Source organism: Megalobrama amblycephala, linkage group LG3 (assembly GCF_018812025.1).
Source record: "Megalobrama amblycephala isolate DHTTF-2021 linkage group LG3, ASM1881202v1, whole genome shotgun sequence".
Lineage (NCBI taxonomy): Eukaryota > Metazoa > Chordata > Actinopteri > Cypriniformes > Xenocyprididae > Megalobrama > Megalobrama amblycephala.
In genome coordinates this window covers 7,526,441-7,547,944 of record NC_063046.1, presented here as the reverse complement: position 1 = coordinate 7,547,944, position 21,504 = coordinate 7,526,441, and the positions used below count along the sequence as shown (strand labels likewise).

At 34.2% G+C, this 21,504-nt stretch overlaps 1 protein-coding gene across 4 annotated transcripts in view; it reads left to right on the top strand.

The window, feature by feature from the left end:
- The window catches only part of efl1 (elongation factor like GTPase 1), a 158,344-nt gene that overhangs the window by 53,306 nt on the left and 83,534 nt on the right, over positions 1–21,504 (top strand). For all 4 annotated transcript variants that reach the window (XM_048183670.1, XM_048183674.1, XM_048183673.1 and 1 more), the window contains exons 14-15: positions 516–682; positions 1,213–1,348. In XM_048183670.1, coding sequence (XP_048039627.1) covers positions 516–682; positions 1,213–1,348 — 303 coding nt within the window. The remainder of the gene's footprint in view (positions 1–515; positions 683–1,212; positions 1,349–21,504) is intronic.

The window sequence follows — 21,504 nt, the reverse complement described above, 5'->3', positions numbered from 1 at the left end:
TACTGACAATCCTCATTTTGGCTGCGTGAGATTCTCCAGCTTTGTTGTTGTTGAGCTGTTAAAGCTCCGCCCTCTTTTGGAAAGGGCGCATTCAGCTCATTTGCATTTAAAGGGACACATACAAAAACTGCGTGTTTTTGCTCACACCCAAATAGGTTCAAATTTGTCAAGCTATAATAAATGATCTGTGGGGGATTTTGAGCTGAAACTTCACAGACACATTCTGGAGGCACCAGAGACTTATATTGCATCTTGTAAAAAGGGCATTACAGGTCCTCTTTAAAATAGGAATATTGTGACATGTTCATTCCCAGAAGAAAACTCAAGACTACAATGGAGCATTTCAGGGAGTTCAGAAACAGTGACACTGATATAGAGAATATCTTTGTGCTTTGCAGACCTTTTCCATGCTCAAACAGCAACATTACACACTAAAGAGAGATGGAAATGTAAATATTGTATATTTACTCTGAAGTATTCATCATTTTTATTTTGTATGGTTGTGTGTTGTGCAGATGCTCTGTGTGCGCAGACAGAGGCTCTTTCGGTCAGACCTGCAGTGGAGGAGGATAACAAAGAGCATTTTGTGGCCTTTGCACGAGTCTACAGCGGTGTCGTCAGAAAAGGCCAAAAGGTGTTTGTGCTCGGACCCAAATACGATCCGTCACTGGCGCTCAGAGCGGTGAGCAGCTGTTTGTCTGTCTTAATAACTGCAGACGGTTTCCTTATCCAAGAATTAATGCAATTCATAACATAATCATCACACAATTAATAATCCTTAACCCTGGTGAACTTGAACTCGGGTAAATGAACTGCCTCGTTCGGGTTCATTTCCAATTAATTTCCTCATGTTTGAGCTGTCTGGAGATAATTATTACATTATTACCGAGAAACTATTAGAAGACTCATACAACTGAGACATTCGTTGAAGAATCAGAGACGAATTTGCATAAAACTCCTCCGTCATCAGCCATTAAGAACGTTTTCACATTAAGAGCGGAAGAATCCACTTAAACAAAGGTGATTCAGGGCTGCTAGGTTTGATCAAAAAATTGCAATGATTTTGACACTTATTAATATTTTTAACTGAAAAAAAAAAAAAAGATGGATGGATGGTTTCCAATTCACTGCTCCCTATTTATCACGTATCCAGTCTGGTAATATGAGTCCTAATGCTGATGTGGGATTTTTGTTGATCATTTTCTCCTTCAGCTTCCTGAGGGTTGTTCAGTAGCTGATGTTTTACCCAGCGTCCCCCACATGGCCTGCTGTACCGTGGACAGCCTCTACCTGCTGATGGGCCGCGAGCTGGAAGAACTGGATGAAGTTCCCTCAGGAAATGTTCTCGGTAGGTCGTCTGTTTTCATCTGTGTTCCTCTTCATGGGTTCCAGATGGGTTCGTTTTTTTGAATTCTGCTTTTGGATTATAGTTCAGTTTCAGAGTGACTTTCACCTTTGATCTTACTTCTCAAAGACAAAACTCTATTTCTGGTTATTTTTTGTTTGATATATGGCTTTTCATGGTCGAATTCTGCTGCAGTTAGGCCAAAATGCAGTTACATAGTCATGAGATTAGGTTTCAAACCTAAAATGATGCCATAGTATTTATTTGTTTATTTATTTTTTATATGTACTATAATAATGAAATTATAGTAAGATTCCATTTGATTTCCCTTATTTGAATGATTGAAATTTTAATTGCACAATTATTGTGATTATGTAAAATAATTGCGATTAAATCAGACCGTTAATCAATAATCACAACAGACCTTTGTGCAGTGTACAGTTCTTCTTATAAATGTTGCCAAATCTAGTGAATTTTTTTTTTTTTTTTTTTTGTTCCCTCAAAAACATTCATCATAGCACATGGTGCTTTGTAAATACCAAAACTCTTGAAGTTGTGTAAAGCTAGACAATAAAGATTGGAGCTTGAGATTTTCTCTGTGAGTACATGGGTCTTTAGTGAGCTTTGCAGAAGATCTTTTTTTCACAGGGTCATTCTGTTTGGAGTAGCCTAGGGTAAAGTATCTTGTTCAAGGGCACAGTACTGGTGTGTAATTGTTTGCTTCTTGCACGACTGAACTAGTAATCTTCTTGTCAATACAAGAAGTTTATATCCTGTAATTCTGACTTTATAACTTGCAATTGCGAACTGTGAGATAAAAAAACCACAATGACTTTTTTTATTCTGTGGCAGAAACAAGCTTCCAACAAACTTGCTGTCTTAGTTTTTGTATATATATATATATATATATATATATATATATATATATATATATATATATATATATGAACAAAAACTAATAATTTTATAATATAATTTACAAAACAGTTAGTTTCTGTCCTTGATTTATATCAATAGTAGCTTTTATTCACGATAAAACACAACTATGATCGCTTCACCCAACGGTTCTGTGTATCATTACACGACACCCTTAGCAACCACTCTTAGCAACATAAACTGTTTGTTCTCAATTGATATTGTTCATTGAAGCTTACTGTATTACGCAGAAGAGTGTTGTGAGAAAGGGATTGATTGAACGAGTTTATTATTTGCATTCAGATTTTGCATTTTCCTTCAGGTCAGTCCTATGTTCATAACAAAAAAACGTCCGATGTAATATCTTGTCCTTTTAACACTTAAGGGGTTTTCCCGTGACTGACAGCGCTAGTCAAAGCATTTGTCAGTTGTGTCTTGTTCTGTGTTCACAACAATTCAGTCTTTTCAATGTAAAAATCTTTGCTACTGTCTGACACACTCATAATGACAGTCTTTGCCGCCATCTACTGGCGTATTAATGTAACTTTTGTTGCTGTTCACGGTCAGGGACTATTTTTTATCCGGCGGAAGGAAGGCTTTTAGTGAAAGTTTACTTCATGAAAGTTGCATTGATACATATTTCTGGCTTTAATATTTGTATTGTGTGGTAACCATTTTATAAAAGCAATAAGGTACTCGAGGCTAGTGCTGTATCATGAATAAGTCACAGCTGAAGAGCGTTTATATTTATATATATATATATATATATATATATATATATATAATATATATATAATTGAACCTTAAAATAATGGTTATTTAATATAATTTATTTCTTTGATTATTTATTACTTTGCTTAATATTTTTGAGGAAAGCATTTATTTGAAAAAAAAAAAATGGTAACACTTTACAATAAATTTTCATTAGCTAAGAATTAACAATAATTCAACAGCATTTGTTAATCTTAGTTCATGTATTGTTTTTGTAAGCATTAGTTTATGCACCGTGAACTAACATGAACAATGAACAGCTGGATTTCTATAAATATTGTAACAAATGTATTGCTCATTTTTAGTTCATATTAGTTAATATATGAACTACTGTTAACAGATAAGATGACAAGGTGACTTTTGTATAGTGTTATGGATGTTTTTTTTGTTTGTTTTGTTTTTGTTTTACAAAGCAGAAGTCTTTATTGACACTTTTCTGGTCATTTAATGCATCCTTTCAAAAAGAAAAAAAAAAAAAAACTTTTGAATGCTAGTGTGTATATAGAGCATTCAAAATAAATACCTTAAAAGGTTCCATTTTGGTCTATCACCTGCTTCAGAAGTCAGTTGCCTACAGTGTGTAGACAGGAAGGACTCTCTAGGTTTTGGAACAGAGTTTTAATGTGGCTCCATAAACAACCAGTGATGCTTGATTCTATCAAGAGACGAAAATTATTCTGGGGGTAGTTTTGACTTATAGGAGTTTGTTGCCCTGGCAACATGGGTTGAATTGAGACATTTTGGCAGATATTTTTCATCATCTCTGTTTTGTCTGTGTTTACAGTCACAAATGTTTCAACACCAAATATGCATCAAAGTAGGACCAAAAATATCCCGAAGGCTTTAGCTCAAAATACTTAAGTTCAAAATGACGACTTGGTTCAGCAATTCCTGACCAACCCCCCCCCCCCCCCCCATTCTCGTAAGTTGCCTTCAGCCTCAACAAACACAAATGATTACACACGGCTACGGCTTTCTTCAGAGTGCTGTTGAACTCTTCACACAGGCAGCTTGTGTCATGTAGTCTTCAGACCACCTCCTAATGATGACTTGTTTTGTTAGAGACATCGCCTTGAGGTTAGCCCATGCCACGGTTTTCATATTCTCCTCCTTATTAGCTCGTTAATAAACAATAATTATGTGTCATCATAAAAACATAATTACAATGCCTAATAATCTGTCAAGGTACAGAGAGCAGTCAGCAAAGTAATAGCAACATCTGCAAACTGGATTTGTGTCAAAACAAACATCCACTTAGTGGTCCTGAGCTTCACACACAGATGATAGAGTCCCACCCTCACTCGCCCAAAGTCAGCAGCCCTGGAACGTCCCAACACACAGGAATTCAAGAAGAAAATATGAAAATACAGGCACAGGCCAGTGTCTCTAGACACAAACAACACTAGTGGTCCGATATATTGGCCGATATTTGGCGTACATTAAATCTTATTAAAGTTCCAAAAGTTATTCAGTCAAGAGCAGTGAGTGATTTTTCTTTCCTTTAGTTGTTTGATTAACACTAAGGACACAGACAGTAGCAGGAATATTAGGCTGCTTTCACTTTAAGAGCTAATGCACGGATCCAATATACTGATACCTGTTTTCTTTCTCAACTGTTTACGTTCACTTAAGACATGTTTTCAAGGATACTCACCAATACAGGCATTTTCAAACATAAGAAGATATGAAAGAGAGTATTCACATGCTTCCCACACAGCGAGTAATTAATTGAGTTTCCTTTTGCACTTGAATTAGTGCTGTCAAAATTAGCGTTAACGCATGCAATTATTTTTTTTCAGTTTATCACGCTAAAAATATTTAACGCAATTAAAGCAGCATCCATTTTTTTCCGTCATAATTTGGCTAGAGTTGCATTATATGATCACGCTGTTATTCACACAAATGCTTTTAAACCATTTAAGCGCCACAAGACAAACGAGAACACGCTGTCTGTGAATGTTGTCATGTGACACACACATGACTCGTGTGCACAGAAAGACTCACGCCAGTATAGAGTTCTCTTTTGCACTTGAACAAACAATAACACACAGAATTATGTCAAAATGCCAGTTTTATTGAGTATCCTCATAAGAGCAGTCTTAAATGAGTTAAATAAATGAACTTAAAGAGTTGTGAGAAAATGAGATGTGCATCAGATCCGCGTCATGTTCGGCAGCGGCAGCTCTTAAAGTGACAGCAGCCTAATAAACCAGTTGCTGTGATGATGTCTGTCATTAATGTTAATCACAGAACAAAGGTGTTACAAATTGTAGCATTAATAAGGATTAAATGTCCTACCTGTTAGACAGGCCACAGGTAAATATGACATTATAATGGGTTTATGTAAAGATTGTTTGTTCACTTAAATTAAAGCCTAATGTTGAAATTGATAGCTTTCATTTATACTGTAATGGTTAATGTCTATAATTAATGTTTAAAAAATATCTATTTCATAAAGACATCAGTACAGTATTAGTATCAGTGATACTGGCCTTCATTCATAAAAAGATGCAATTAAACAAGTATTTAAAATGTACTATCTTTAAGTTGTTTCTACATTAAATTAGAGAGTAACTATGAAATTGTTACAATATAAAAATATTAAAACCTCCATTGTTTTTAATTGTGATTAATTACATAAATAACGTGCAATGAATTAGTTAATTTATTTTAATCGATTCACAGCATTAGCTTGAATATTTCAGGCACTAGCAAGGTTTAACTAATAAAGTGGCCGGTGAGTGCATATATGAAGGTAGGAATTACAAGGTATGAAGGTATGTAAATAATAAATGATATATTTCAATGCAAAATTGGTTGCATGTATGATTTTTTTTTTTTTTTTTTTTTTGAAATGGAGATTTATACATCATCTGAAAGCTGAATAAATAATCTTTCCATTGATGTATGGTTTGTTAGGACAATATTTGACCGAGATACAACTATTTGAAAATCTAGAATCTGAGGGTGTAAAAAAATCGCCTTTAAAGTTGACCAAATGAAGTCCTTAGCAATGCATATCCACTCACAAAAATACATTTTTGATATATTTACGGTAGGAAATTTACAAAATATTTACTTAATATCCTAATGATTTTTGGCATAAAAGAAAAATCTATAATTTTGACCCATACAATGAATTGTTGGCTATTGCTACAAATATACCATTGTGACTTATGACTGGTTTTTTGATCCAGGGTCACATATGGTGTCTTATGTTATGCTCTGAACACTATAATGATGTGAAAAGAAAAACAAAAATCCCAAAACGTGTGTGTGTGTGTGTGTGTGGTGTGTGTGGGATTCCAGGAGGTTAAAGTCTGTTATTCTCTTATCAACAAACACCAGTGATACTTCACTAACCATCGGTTCTCAAACATTCCTAAACAACAGAGTCAGACTGCAGTGTAAGATCGATTGCATTTATTATCTGCTGTGGTCTTCACTTCAGCGGTACAGAGGCGCTCTGGCTTGTCATCTAACAGTGGAAGGTCTGTGTGATTCTCATCCAGGACTCCCATAGTTCTGAGTCAGCGTCCAGATAGAGGCAGGAGCAATTAAATCTAATTTATGATTCCCAGCGTTCCTAACGTCATAGATGTGTGTGCGAGTATGCGCTGATGAGGCTACTCTTCCATATCTTATTCCTCATTCCAAAACCTCTTTAATGCACATTTGCAATATTCCTATGTATATTAACTATATACCAAAGTGATCATTGGCACATTTCTGCTGTTATACAGTATATACTCTTTTACCCAACCAGTCGTGTTATATAATTTCTTTCAGTTATTAATAAATTTGGGTGCAAAATTGAACAGTTTTTTTTTTTTGGCACTTCCATTTATTCTTTCTGTGCAAAAATGTGTTATTTGATCTGTAAAGTTGTTTAATTTTTCTTTTTAACATTGCAACATCGTTTCTAGGCTGATGATATTCTGGTTATGCAACACAATTGCTGTGGGTGGATTTCTTTCCTAGTATGCTGTAGTATCATACAAAGTTAATGTGTTTACCAGCTTGACTTGGTTTTGACAGAAGTTGAAATATTGGATGTAAATTTACATAGACAGAGGTTAGTAACTGATTTTATCACACCAAGGCCTGTCTCGCACAGCTCGGCACCCGTATTAGCAGGTTGCATCATTCACGCTTCACATGTAACACTGCAAATATAGCCTTTTTTCCCAACTAATTGTGCTGATTTCACTATAAACCTATTTATCAACACACTCTTATGAAGCCAAATTAAATAATGGATCGAACTACTTTAAAAAAAAAAAAAAAAAAAAAAAAAAAAAGTGTTAAAGGATTAGTTCACTTCAGAATTAAAATTTCCTGATAATTTACTCACCTCCATGTCATCCAAGATGTTCATGTCTTTCTATCTTCAGTTGAAAAGAAATGAAGGTTTTTGATGAAAACATTCCAGGATTTTTCTCCATATAGTGGACTTCACTGGGGTTCAACGGGTTGAAGGTCCAAATGTCAGTTTCAGTGCAGCTTCAAAGAGCTCTACATGATCCCAGACGAGGAATAAGAGTCTTATCTAGAGAAACCATCAGTCATTTTCTAAAAAAATACAAAGTATATACTTTTTAACCACAAATGCTCGTCTTGCACTGCTCTGTGATGCGCCACACATTACGTAATCACGTTGGAAAGGTCACGTGTGACATACCCGAGCAAGTGTTTACAAAGCAATTGTGAAAAGACTAATTCAAAAGCTCTTTAAACAACGATGTCGGTCGATTTGAAGTTGGAGGAGAAAATGAGATGGAGTTTTTCGCCCTACCGCGGTACTTCCGCCTACGTCACGACTCGCGCGTGACCTTTCCAACGTGATTACGTAATGTGTGGCACATCGCAGAGCAGTGCAAGACGAGCATTTGTGGTTAAAATGTATATACGTTTTTATTTTTTTAGAAAATGGCTGATGGTTTCTCTAGATAAGACCCTTATTCCTCGTCTGGGATCATGTAGAGCTCTTTGAAGCTGCACTGAAACTGTAATTTGGACCTTCAACCCGTTGAACCCCAGTGAAGTCCACTATATGGAGAAAAATCCTGGAATGTTTTCATCAAAAACCTTCATTTCTTTTCAACTGAAGATAGAAAGACATGAACATCTTGGATGACATGGAGGTGAGTAAATTATCAGGAAATTTTAATTCTGAAGTGAACTAATCCTTTAAGTTTGATTTATTTTCCACATACTGTGACAGACAAAAATATTCAGCTAATCCTACTGAATCCAGTCGACATATATGAAGTTTATAGTTACACATTGGTGTTTAGGTTTGGTGTAAATTGATTACCAATTGGCCCATTCCTGATGACCTTTTTATATTATTTTTTTATATTATTTATTTTAATTAATGATAGAGTATGTGTGTTTGTGTGTGTGTGTACATATTATATTTAATTATTTGTAAAATGCATTGACGGACTGTTTTGTTGACGTGTTTTTTTCTATTTTTGGTTATATGCAGTTGTTTTTTATATTTGTCAACTGAATGGCTGAACATCTTGTAGATGAAAAGCTTATGTTTGGTTTCTGGTAATTAATGAAATAACTTTACAAGCGTATCGTGCTTGTAAACCAGTGACACTTGTATTGAGCTTTATTGGTAGTCATAGAATATTCATGTTTGAAGCATCAATTTTTATTGCCATGAAAGCGTATAACTAATGTATTAAATGCCTAGCTTACATTCTCAGTTTTGATTTAGCACCTTATTCAATTCCATTTTAAGTGTTTAGTTGCACGACAGAGCTTTCATATGGCTCTGGTCTCTCTGCAGTTTGTGTGGCGATACATTGACCGACTGCCCAGTCCTTGTTTATTTTATGAGATTTTAATAAATTATGAAGGAGGGGCACATTAATGTATCGATATGTTCGTCTAATGCCAGCTCAAGAGGGGAGTGCAGGCACTTGTCAATAAAACACTACGCTTTTGAGTGGACATTACTGAACACTGTTTCATAATTCAGTTTGAGCATCAGGCTCACGAACAGCAGTAACCAGATTTGAATTGTCTCAGTGAGCGATGCACGTCATTCAGATGGAGAATCAATGATACTGCATGCTTTCATAATGAAGATGACATGGAGGGCAGGTCAGGGAACATCAGCTCTCTGTGTAGGGCTGCCCCCTAACAGTCGACTAAACGTTAGTCGAAGAGAAGAGGCTTAGTTGTCGGTTCATTGCAGAAAAAAATAAAAAATAAAAAAATCCACAGAAAGTGCCGCATTCACGCAGTATATGATGGACAAATTGCTAATACGCCTGGTCAATGTGGTAATTATGTCGGGCAGGAAATGCAAATGTTTGCGACTTAAAACGATGAATGTTAGGCAAACCTTTGCCTAGATAAATGTGCGATATTATTAGGCGCATAATCAAGTGTTTGTGTGGAATATGGAAGCTAAATTAGTACCGCACTTACTGAATGACATTTAACTTCACATGCATTTATCTCTATAGAGTGCAACAGTCGGGTTCTAGAAGTGAAAACTTCATTCATTTTCTCCAAAATCAAATTGATAACTTATAAAGACAGCCCTACTGTGAGCTATGAGGTTGTTAATCCATAATATTTGCTTCGTCGTCAGTCAGCAGCTTCAGCAGGATATATATATATATATATATATATATATATATATATATATATACAGTACAGTCCAAAAGTTTGGAACCACTAAGATTTTTAATGTTTTTAAAAGAAGTTTCGTCTGCTCACCAAGGCTACATTTATTTAATTAAAAATACAGTAAAAAACAGTAATATTGTGAAATATTATTACAATTTAAAATAACTGTGTACTATTTAAATATATTTGACAAAGTAATTTATTCCTGTGATGCAAAGCTGAATTTTCAGCATCGTTACTCCAGTCTTCAGTGTCACATGATCCTTCAGAAATCATTCTAATATGCTGATTTGCTGCTCAATAAACATTTATGATTATTTTCAATGTTGAAAACAGTTGTGTACTTTTTTTTTCAGGATTCCTTGATGAATAGAAAGTTCAAAAGAACAGCATTTATCTGAAATACAAAGCTTCTGTAGCATTATACACTACCGTTCAAAAGTTTGGGGTCAGTAAGAATTTTTATTTTTATTTTTTTGAAAAGAAATTAAAGAAATGAATACTTTTATTCAGCAAGGATGCATTAAATCAATCAAAAGTGTCAGTAAAGACATTTATAATGTTACAAAAGATTAGATTTCAGATAAACACTGTTCTTTTGAACTTTCTATTCATCAAATAATCCTGAAAAAAAATATTGTACACAAATATTTTGTACAATTGTACACATTAAATGTTTCTTGATCAGCAGATCAGCATATTAGAATGATTTCTGAAGGATCATGTGACACTGAAGACTGGAGTAATGATGCTGAAAATTCAGCTTTGCCATCACAGGAATAAATTACTTTGTGAAATATATTCAAATAGTACACAGTTATTTTAAATTGTAATAATATTTCACAATATTACTGTTTTTTACTGTATTTTTAATTAAATAAATGTAGCCTTGGTGAGCAGACGAAACTTCTTTTAAAAACATTAAAAATCTCAGTGGTTCCAAACTTTTGGACTGTACTATATATATATATATATATATTCGTGCCGGACCATCATGGCACGGACATCACGGTTCGGTGCATATAGTAAGACGATCCAGATCCAGAAGGGGGCGCGCACGGTAATGCAATGCTGTTTGCTAACCACCACAACAGGAAAAAAGAGCAGAAGAAGAAGAACAACAGACAATCTATGCATAGATATGTTTGCATGTAATCTCCTCAACCAGTGTTTCATCCCCGGAAAGACATCAATAAGACAGCTTGAGAATAATATCTCACGTAGCATTACATTTACCTCAGGCAAGTCATTTACTGTCCACAGCATGTTAGTCCACTAGAGAAATGAAGCATTTCACTAAATATATGCACTATATCAGCTTATGTATATTATTATACTTCATAAACATCTGACTAGTCGACTAATGGCTTAAATGAACGACTGAATCTTTGTGTTACTAGCACTTCTCGCTTGTATTCTCCAGTTGTGAGCGTCTACTAAATAAATACATGTAAATGTAATGCAAATGACTACTAGTCCGCTTGGAAAAATCATTATTCGGCATCTCTGTGACATGTGTTAGCCATCATTTCATTGTTTTTTCATTGTTTTCCCTCATTTGTAAGTGGCTTTGGATAAAAGCATCAGTTAAATGTTTTATTGTGTAAACGCCGCGGTCAGCGGCTGCAACTTTGAGGGGTCGTTGATTGTAGATTAGCCTGTATTCCTGCTTGATTGGGCTCGCTTTGCAGCGAGGTGTGGAGGAGTTCAAATGCGAGCATGGAAAAAAGCAGGCCTTTAGATGTGGATGAAAGATTTGTCCTTAAACCACATGACAGGTTAAAAGCGTCGTTTGACCTGGCGCTCGGCTGACTGGACCCCCCTAAAGACAAAACTCAAACCAGACGCACTGTCAAAAACAGGCCCGCTCGACTTACCACATCACACGCACACGCTTAACACTGTCATACCCCCCGAAACAAAGCCAAGGAGAGGAGCCAATGAAAAACAGAGCAGTAAAGACAGGGACAAACAATCTCTTTTTCTGTGGTACGACGTGCCGATGCTTCCCTCCATCTGCTGAAACTCCACAGAAACAGGAAATGAAGAACTTAAGTGTGATAGATGTCACTGTCCCCCTCTCTTCACCAGGGTTATAGAGAATTTAACAATTGGCTTCCTTTAATTCATGAGTGTGAATCTGAATTTCGTTTCCATGGAATTGTAAATTTGTGAGAGGGCCAAAAATGACATAGTCCTTTAATTATAGGTATTTATAATATATCTGTGATTGTTGCCTTTATCATAAATTTTTTGTTTAACTATTCCTTGTTTTCTCATGTTCAAATAATATTTAAAATCTAAAATTTAATTTGATGATGGCAATATAAAAAGTCAAATGCTTCAGATATTCATCATCCAAATGTAGTACTATTTAGTTTAAGGTTTTCATCTTTTAATCTTACGTCATGTTGTTTGGCTCAATTTTTAAATTTTTGGTGTTCCAGAAATGAAAAATATATTTGAATATACTGTATGGTAATTATAGGCATACACAATATATCTGGACCATGTTGATTATTGGCTTTTTTAGTTATTATTAATATTAGATATTTAATTGTGGGCCCTTGTTTATGCCTTTTTAATTTTAGATTACTTTTGTTGTCATCTAGCTTTAATTTAATTGGATAAAATGATGGACCTTTATATGTTTATGGACTTATAAATTTATATTTTATTCACTTTTGTATCACAATATCTGTTTATTTTTAATTTTTGTGTTTTGATTTTAAATTTTAGTGTTTAAATTTTATATATATATATATATATATATATATATATATATATATATATATATATATATATATATATATATATAATGTGTGTGTGTGTGTGTGTGTGTGTGTATGTATGCATGCATATATATATATATATATATATATATATATACAGTATGTGTGTGTGTTAGTATAGATTTTTATAATAAAATTTGTATAGGAATTCATTCTGAAGATGAAATATTTTATTGAAGCTACACACAGTTATATGAATTCCTTTACATTTTGTTCTATTTTAATTCTACTTCCTTAAAGGTGCCCTCGAATGAAAAATTGAATTTACCTTGGCATAGTTGAATAACAAGAGTTCAGTACATGGAAATGACATACAGTGAGTCTCAAACTCCATTGTTTCCTCCTTCTTATATAAATCTCATTTGTTTAAAAGACCTCCGAAGAACAGGCGAATCTCAACATAACACCGACTGTTACGTAACAGTCGGTGTGTACGCCCCCAATATTTGCATATGCCAGCCCACGTTTCCAACATTATAAAAGGCATTAGACAAGGGCAGCCAGTATTAACGTCTGGATGTGCACAACCAAATCATCAGACTAGGTAAGCAAGCAAGAACAATAGTGAAAATGGCAGATGGAGCAATAATAACTGACATGATCCATGATAACATGATATTTTTAGTGATATTTGTAAACTGTCTTTCTAAATGTTTCGTTAGCATGTTGCTAATGTACTGTTAAATGTGGTTAAAGTTACCATCAGTTATTACTGTATTCACGGAGACAAGAGCCGTCGCTATTTTCAGTTTTAAACACTTGCAGTCTGTATAATTCATAAACACAACTTCATTCTTTATAAATTTCTCCAACAGTGTAGCATTAGCCGTTAGCCACGGAGCACTATCAAACTCATTCAAAATCAGAAGTAAACAATATAACAGTATACAATACTCACATAATCCGACGCATGCATGACGAACACTTTGTAAAGATCCATTTTGAGGGTTATATTAGCTGTGTGAACTTTAAGGCACTGTTCAAGGCAAGCGTGAGCTCTGTGGGCGGAGAGCACAGGATTTAAAGGGGCCGCAGCATAAAATCGGCACGTTTATAATGATGCCCCAAAATAGGCAGTATAAAAAATTAATAAAAAAAAAAAAATCTATGGGGTATTTTGAGCTGAAACTTCACAGACACATTCAGGGGACACCTTAGACTTATATTACATCTTTTAAAAACGTAATCTAGGGCACCTTTAAATTCAAATTTGATTTACAATAATAATTAGTGGTCGACTGAAGAGCTGCATCTTATTTCGGAGGCTGTGTCCTCCGGAGGTCGCATTCAAAGGCTGCATACATCATCGAGATGTAAGAAATACTCATTTAAGAAAAATAACTGTTAGATTGCAAAGTAAGAAAGAGATTTCAGTATTTTACACCTCACAAGGAATAACAGTAAATTTTATGACAGTTACTTTTCCTAAACAAGACATCCTTGATGACGTATGCAACCTTCAAATGCGACCTCCGGAGGACGCAGCCTCCGAAATGAGACGCAGCTATGGATTTTTTTTTTTTTTAAGGCTAGTGCGGAGGAAGATCTAACTTAGATATTCAAAAACTTGTTTAAAATGCATATTTGCTGAACGCCGACAATATATGAAAAAGTATTATAGCATCTGCCGTACAGTTTTTAGGACAGAACTGTTAAACAAAGACAGTAAACTAATAAAGATGGAGATTGGGAGCCGCAATGTCAAAATAAAAGTCCCGCTTCTCAGCCAAACAGAAAAACTAATTAAACAATACCAAATATCAGCCGATATATTCGCCTGGTTTGGCGATATATCAGTCGACCACTAATAATAATATAACTAATTAAATGTAACAGATAATATTGCATCAATTTGGTAAATTAAAATAAACCAATTCTCGAAGTGACAGAATTTTTATGATATATGCACATTTTTCTGTGATGATGGTCTACTCTAAAGCTTGTCTTTATTAGTCTTTGGTAACTACATGCTACATGTTAAATGTGTATTTCATTTCAGCAATTGTGAGTACATCAAATGGTTTCATATTTATATGAAATAGTAATTGTAACTCCTATATGGGTTGTGTGTGTTACCTGTGTGTCTCAGAGAAGATCGCTCTCTGTTTATATCACAGACAGAGAGAGTCAGAGTCTCTTTTGTAGAAGCATCTTGTCGCCTCTCTCATCAGGAACACCAGCACAATGATTCTCGTTCATATAAAATGACGTCATTCATTCCTGTGGCCTTCCCCTGCTCTAGTTCATAACAGCACACACATGCAGCAGAGCTTGTCTAGTGAACCATCATTTCCCACTTCAAAGCCAACCGCCTGCCTTTGTTCCTTCTTAAACAGGAAATCCAATTATTAAGTCCTCATAAAATATGTGAAAGTGTCCATACACACACAAACCTGCCTTAAACGATTTCACTGTTATTAATGATCAAGTGTAGTAACCTAAAGAGCAGAATTGAATTTCTGTAATGGAGATGAAGTCATTAATTATGGAGCGATCTCACTCTCGCTGACTCTCACATTTATTTTTGCTTTCTTGAGAAGCTCTTTGTGATATTTGATATTTAAATGGGATTTCACAGATGCCTGTGGTTGTTTTATCATTTATCATTGCATGCCATTCCTTTGTGTGAAGAGTTTGATTTGGCACGACATGTTTGGATGAGATCTTTTGGTTTGGAAAAAATGTCCTAATTTCCTCTCATTTGTATTTGTATTTTTTTTTTTTTTTTTTGTGTGTGGTTTAATGTTTCCTGGATTCCATTTGACAAAAAATGTTTATTTCATTTTTTTTTTTTTTTTTTTTTTTGGGAAGTTGATATGTCCTGTTGTGCATTTAAAATTAATAATAATTTTCGAAAATAATTTTCAAGCAGTTTTTCAGACATTATTTATTTATTTATTATGAACTAGTAAAGGGGGATAACAGGTGCTCACCAGTCACAGATCCTAAAATAAATACTTTCCTCTATATATTGAAATCATTTTTAATCTATAATCTAGATGTTGATAAAACAAAAATCTTGCATGTATGTTGTCTCTCCTGCTTGAAAAAGACTGTCTAAAATTTTATTCATTATTTTAAATGGGAATACAAAGATTCACAAATGTTCATGCTCGGTATCTGAATGATCCGTGTGTCATTGTGTCATTTGTTTCATTATGGCAGTCTGTTATGATTGAGGGCCGCTAGTTTCAATAACCAGCCATGTATTCATAAAATGTCAGTATTAGGACCTTGAGTGTGAGTTAGATCTTTTTCAGACTGACCTGAGTCTCAATGAACTCTAAAACTCTAAAACTACAACTGTTCAGATATTGCACAAAAAAAAAAAGATAAATCTGTGTCTAAAATCTGACTGGATGAGCCATGTTCAAAACCACAAATGTTCTGCAGTTACTCTAAGGGGCTGTTCACACAGAACTTAAAAAAATAAAATAAAATAAAAACAATGAAAAAGTAGCACATTAGAATGTTTTCCATTCTAAAACATTCTAATGTGCTACTTTTTCATAGTTTTTTTGTTTTTTGTTTTTTTATGTAAGCATGCACTAGACAGACGTGTTTGACCATTGCGCTCGTGCTTCGCGTCTTTTGTGGCGTCTCACGCATGACACAGCGTTAAAATCAGTTCAACTTTTAAAAAAACGCATCCCCGTTCTTCTGCATGTGTCTTGCTTTTCAAAGCAAAAACGCTTTCTGTGTGAATGAGCCCTAATGAAGTATATTTCTCAGCCAAAGTATTGCTTTTTAAATTATAGTTGTGTTTTCTCGTGCCAAAACTCATGCCGTCACGATGATAGAGTGTTGAGGGTGGTTTCCAGGGCATTGCTATGTGATTGCTGAGGTGTTTCTTTGGGGCAGTTTACACGACACTGTTCATTTACACAACAACAGCGTTTTGGGGGTCTGAAAATGCAAACATTTGAAAATGGGTTTCGAAGTGCAAGTTTTTGAAAACTATACCATTATCGTAAACTACAAAAATGCAAACTTGTGGAAACGGTGATGTCATGCTCATGCATATTCAGTCTATAGGCGCGTAGTGTTTCTTTACAAAGCGACATCGCCGACGCCAACGAATAATACAGTGTGTAAATGGGGATTTTTGACAATGTTTTCGTCTGTACATGAAAGGAAAACATTTCTTTGTCTTGTTAACCTACCCTAAACCTGTTGTTATGTGGTTGCTAGGGAGTCTAAATTGTTGCTAGGGAGTTACTAGGAGGTTAGTGGTTGCTAGGTCCCAATGCAAGACCTAAGAGTCTCTCTGATATTCTGGCCTCTAGATATGGTTCGGGTCCATCCTTCAATGCACTTCAGGTTTTGACTGTTTTAGGGTCGTTGAAGATTTTTAAAAATATAAAAAACATAATTGGGATATAATTAATTTTAAAGTTTTATTAAGTGTTAACAATGAGATTATGTGGTTTTTATAAACAATTAACACTGCTTTTGTCATTTTTTTACAAGATGGACAAAATTTGTCACCAAAAAAGTAATTTGGTTTAACCAAAATTTCGGTTTTACCGAATGACACTTTTGGTTATACCGAATGATGATATTTTCAAATAATGCTAACAGACTGATATCTAGCTAGTTAGCTAACGAAAGGACAATCAAACATTTTATATTTAGTACAAGTTTTTAAAATATTACAAAATTTTCCATGTTTTATAGCGGTTGTACCGAATGACCTGATATTTCAGGACATGCGTATGATCAAGTGAAAACGTGAATTTTTCAAATAGTTAAGAGAGAGTTAGTTACTTTGCTTCACGACCATGTGGTCCTTTGCAGGTGTCTGAATGATGTCACATCCTGTCACATGATATTGATTGCATGACTTGATCCAAAATGGTGCCTTTATATTGGTTACTCCGAATGACATCAATGAAATTCATTCTTTCTCATAACAAAACAACGACTTCTACACATAATTTTAATGCCATTTTGCACTATGTTGATATATGATGTTATAAAATCATGCCAGCATAAGAAATATATACATTTATTACATTTTAAGATGTTTTAATCACTAATGAAATGGCTGTATTGGCCTTTGGACGGTTAAACCGAATGACCTTTTGACACTTCAAAATCTTTAAAATACCTTTAAATGTAGCAAAATATAATTAAAACCTTTTAGATTCAATAAAAGAGATCTAGTTGTTCTACCTTACATACTTTGGATGGCATATCTTTGTTTTTTTATTATTATTTAATGACCTGTAACGTCATTAATCCTTTATCATCTGCTAGGTGAAAAAATGTCTAGTCACTTAAAAAAAGTAGTTGCACACACATAATTTAAGGTATCATTCGTTTAATACTTACTTTTTGTGGTTTGTAAGAATCCCAAACCCTGCGTATGAGAAATAATAACACTGATGATATTCTTTTTTGCTGCTTTTTTTATTTTAAATATCCACTTGTGGTTGTGTATTACAGTGATTTTACTAGATTAACAACAGATTTTACTATGGTAAAATCACTGTAATGCACCACTTCTGGCTTCTTGCTTTAATGTGTACAGTGGAAGAAGCAAAGTACTGGGAATAAAAGTGAACAACTAATAGTTAAGAGAAAAGTTCTGAGAGCTGAATCTGTATTACCTCACACTCCCATGGTCTACTGCCCTTTGAAATTCACCCACCACAGGGATGACTCTTCAGCGAAGAACCGGTACACATGTGAGATCAGAAGAATAAGCAGATGTTTATTAAAGGCCTGCGGTACGGGAATGATTGTCCGCGCTGCCCTCCAAACTGTTGTTGTTTGATGTGTGTACAGCGAGAGCGGCGGCTCAGCTGCCCTGGTTTTAACCACCCGGTTTGCTCTGGTTTGGTTCTGGTCACGTCACTTTGCTACACTGCAGATGAGATGAATAATGCTGATTCATGGTGGCGAGCTTTGCAAAAACGTTTGTTTTACGGTATGGCGCGTGTGTGTGCATGTTTACTCGTGTCTGGACAACTGAGCTCTGAGTAACAGGGATTGCGGCTTGATTTCCCCCTCGGCAGACTCCCTCGGTTATATACAAACTGCAATCAGGGCGACCGCAGATGTGGCGTTTCAGCGGCGTTTCGATGACTGGGCAGATGTAGGCCGTTTACTTTGTTGATTATGAAGCATGCTGGTGGGCATGAGCAGTGAGGTGGGTCCAACAAGCTGCTGAGGTTCACTAATTTATCTAGTTTTTTTAGCTTTAATATTTTTACTGGAATTACTTTAAAGGAGAAGAACTGAAAGATGCAAATTTAGAGACTCATTTGGAGTCTCAAAGTAAAGCATCTTAACTGAACGGTATTGACAGTTGAAGTAAATTATTGCTTTGGGTTATGCTTTGGTAAAATATTAGCTATTCTTTGTCAGGTGAGAAATGTATAGATGGACAGTAGACCAAAACACACATGATATATAATATATTTGATCATTTAGATCAAACAGCTTTGCACAAATATTATGGCATTAATAATATTTATAATTATATTAATAAATCATCACAAATTTTATGGCGTTAATAATAATAATAATAACAAGAAGAAGAATGATGATGATAATAATAATAATAATAATAATAATAATTTATTTTTGTTATTATTGTTGTATTTAATAGCATAATTATTTTCATACTTATTATATAATAATATAAAACAACATATTTTTTTATAAAAATGTAATATAATTTAAGAATTTAATAATAATAATCATTAGCATTATTAGTAGTATTTTTAATATTGTTGTTGTTGCTGTAATTATTGTATTTAATGTAATAATGTTTTAAAATTTATAATAAATATACAATTACATTTATATTTTATTAAAAATTTAATATAATATAAATTTATAATATCTAATAATAATAATTATTATTATTTACTTATATAAATAAATATATTTTATTCAAAATTTAATATAAATTTAAAGTATCAAATAATATTTATTTATAAAATATATTATAATTTATTCAAAATTTTATATAATATAAATGTACAGTATTTAATAATAATAATAATCCTCTAAAAAAAACACCTATTATTCATAATCAGTCAAATTTTTTGTAAGGATTTTGATTGTTTTGTACAATAATAGGTTATAGTTTTTTATATATATATATATATATATATATATATATATATATATATATATATATATATATATATATATATATATATATATATAATATTATAATATCAATATATATATATATATATATATATATATATATTTTAAATATCTGTTTTTTGAAGGGCTGTGCTGTTTTTTTTTCTTTTCTTTTACTTTGTCCAAAAAAGGTTTTTTATTTTTATTTTTATTTTTTTTTCATGTTTTTTGCATGTGTTGCATTTTTAAGATGCTGTGTCAACATAAAAATCGTTCGACTTCACGAGAGCCCTTTACTGTGGTCTGTTCTGTTGTACTCAGTCCAGTTGTTTAAACACATGAACATGTTCTTTATAAATGTTCTTTTGAAGAAACATGTCTGATTGACATGACCCCAAACCAGCACAATAATACAAGGCAGGGCTAGGCGGTTAGTTATTCAGATGATCAGTCCTTTTTGTTTTTAAATGTAGTTTTGCACATTCCGTGTGAGCAGTGACAAGTTGATACATTGTGTGTGTGTGTGTGAGAGAGAAAGATTCACTGACTCATCACTCTGGTGTCCAATCAAGCATAACACACTTTTCCTCTCATTCCCTCGTAAACCCTTGTGGAATCACGCAGCCGTGAGACACGCTCACCTAAACATTCTCTCTTCGAAATTTATTGACCATTTTTTACTTTTTTTGTCTTTCATGTCCTCACCCACACACTCCATTTTTCCCCTCCTTCCCTCCAGCGTGACCTAGATTTTTAACTTGGCGAGGTCTCACCAGGTTGTGTTGTTACCATCAACGGTTCTGTATTTGAAAATTTGTTTTTGGTTGGAGAAAAAAAAAAAAGTTGGACATTTTTCCAGTTTTGCAGCTGCCTGTGAATTTGACAGATGGAATGTGTGTTCTCAGGCCACCGTCACCCTTGTTTTTCTGTTCTCAGCTCAAAATGTCTTTTTTCTGGCAGTTTGTCCTCCTCAAAGCCATGGAAAAAAACATTGTGATCTTCACCCTATACAATGCTGATTTACAGTATTGCACATCCAATTGAACGTCGTCCCCAGTGCTGCAGTAAAAGCAACCTACACTATTAAAAAATAAAGCTTCTTTCTATGGTTCCACGAAGAACCTTTAAAGTTTTTAATGTTGTTTATGTCTATGTGGTGTTTTTAATGCTTTAAGACAAACCATGTGCAAATTCATAAGTCAGCACCATTGCTGAGAATTTTTCCTGTTTAAAACTGCAGTGAACCAAAAACCTGCGGTTTGAAATCGCTGGTGTTTCTGACGTCACAAACTACCTTGTAACCAATCACGTCAACACATGGGCGGGCTTTAGCATATCATTAACAGCGAATTAGTAGCGGAGTCTCAAGAGAAGTCAGGTTATCTTGGTATATTTTTCTGTTGATATGAAAAATCGTGTAAATTTAGCAATATAGCAGTTGTATGATGTATATTACGATGTTATGATGAACTATATGTCTTTCTCCACTGACGTTCAACTGAGTTGTTCAAAGCGTTTGTAAGGATACTGATTGTTAGAAGGCAGCTGTCTGACTCTGAGATGAAGAACGGGAACATGGTTATTTGTGTAATGCCGTTATGTGTCTGATGTTGTAAAGAGCGAAACCATTGTGCAGCGTTTACTACAGTAAGTTGACCGAGTGGATCTCTGAGCTGGTGTGAGTGAGTGTAGGTGGGGCTAATTTGCATATTCACTGATCCATGTATACTAAATGAGGCAAGGGTGTAGAGTTACATTCAAGCTATTTTAAGGCATGAATACATTTTACAAAGGAAAAAAAGTTTAAATATGTAATTTTGGTGATCAAAGATGAGTTTTAAGGGATAAAATTATTGACTACAGCGGGACTTTAACATTCATGCAACCTTCCAATTCCACAAAAGCTTATTTATAGTGGAAAAA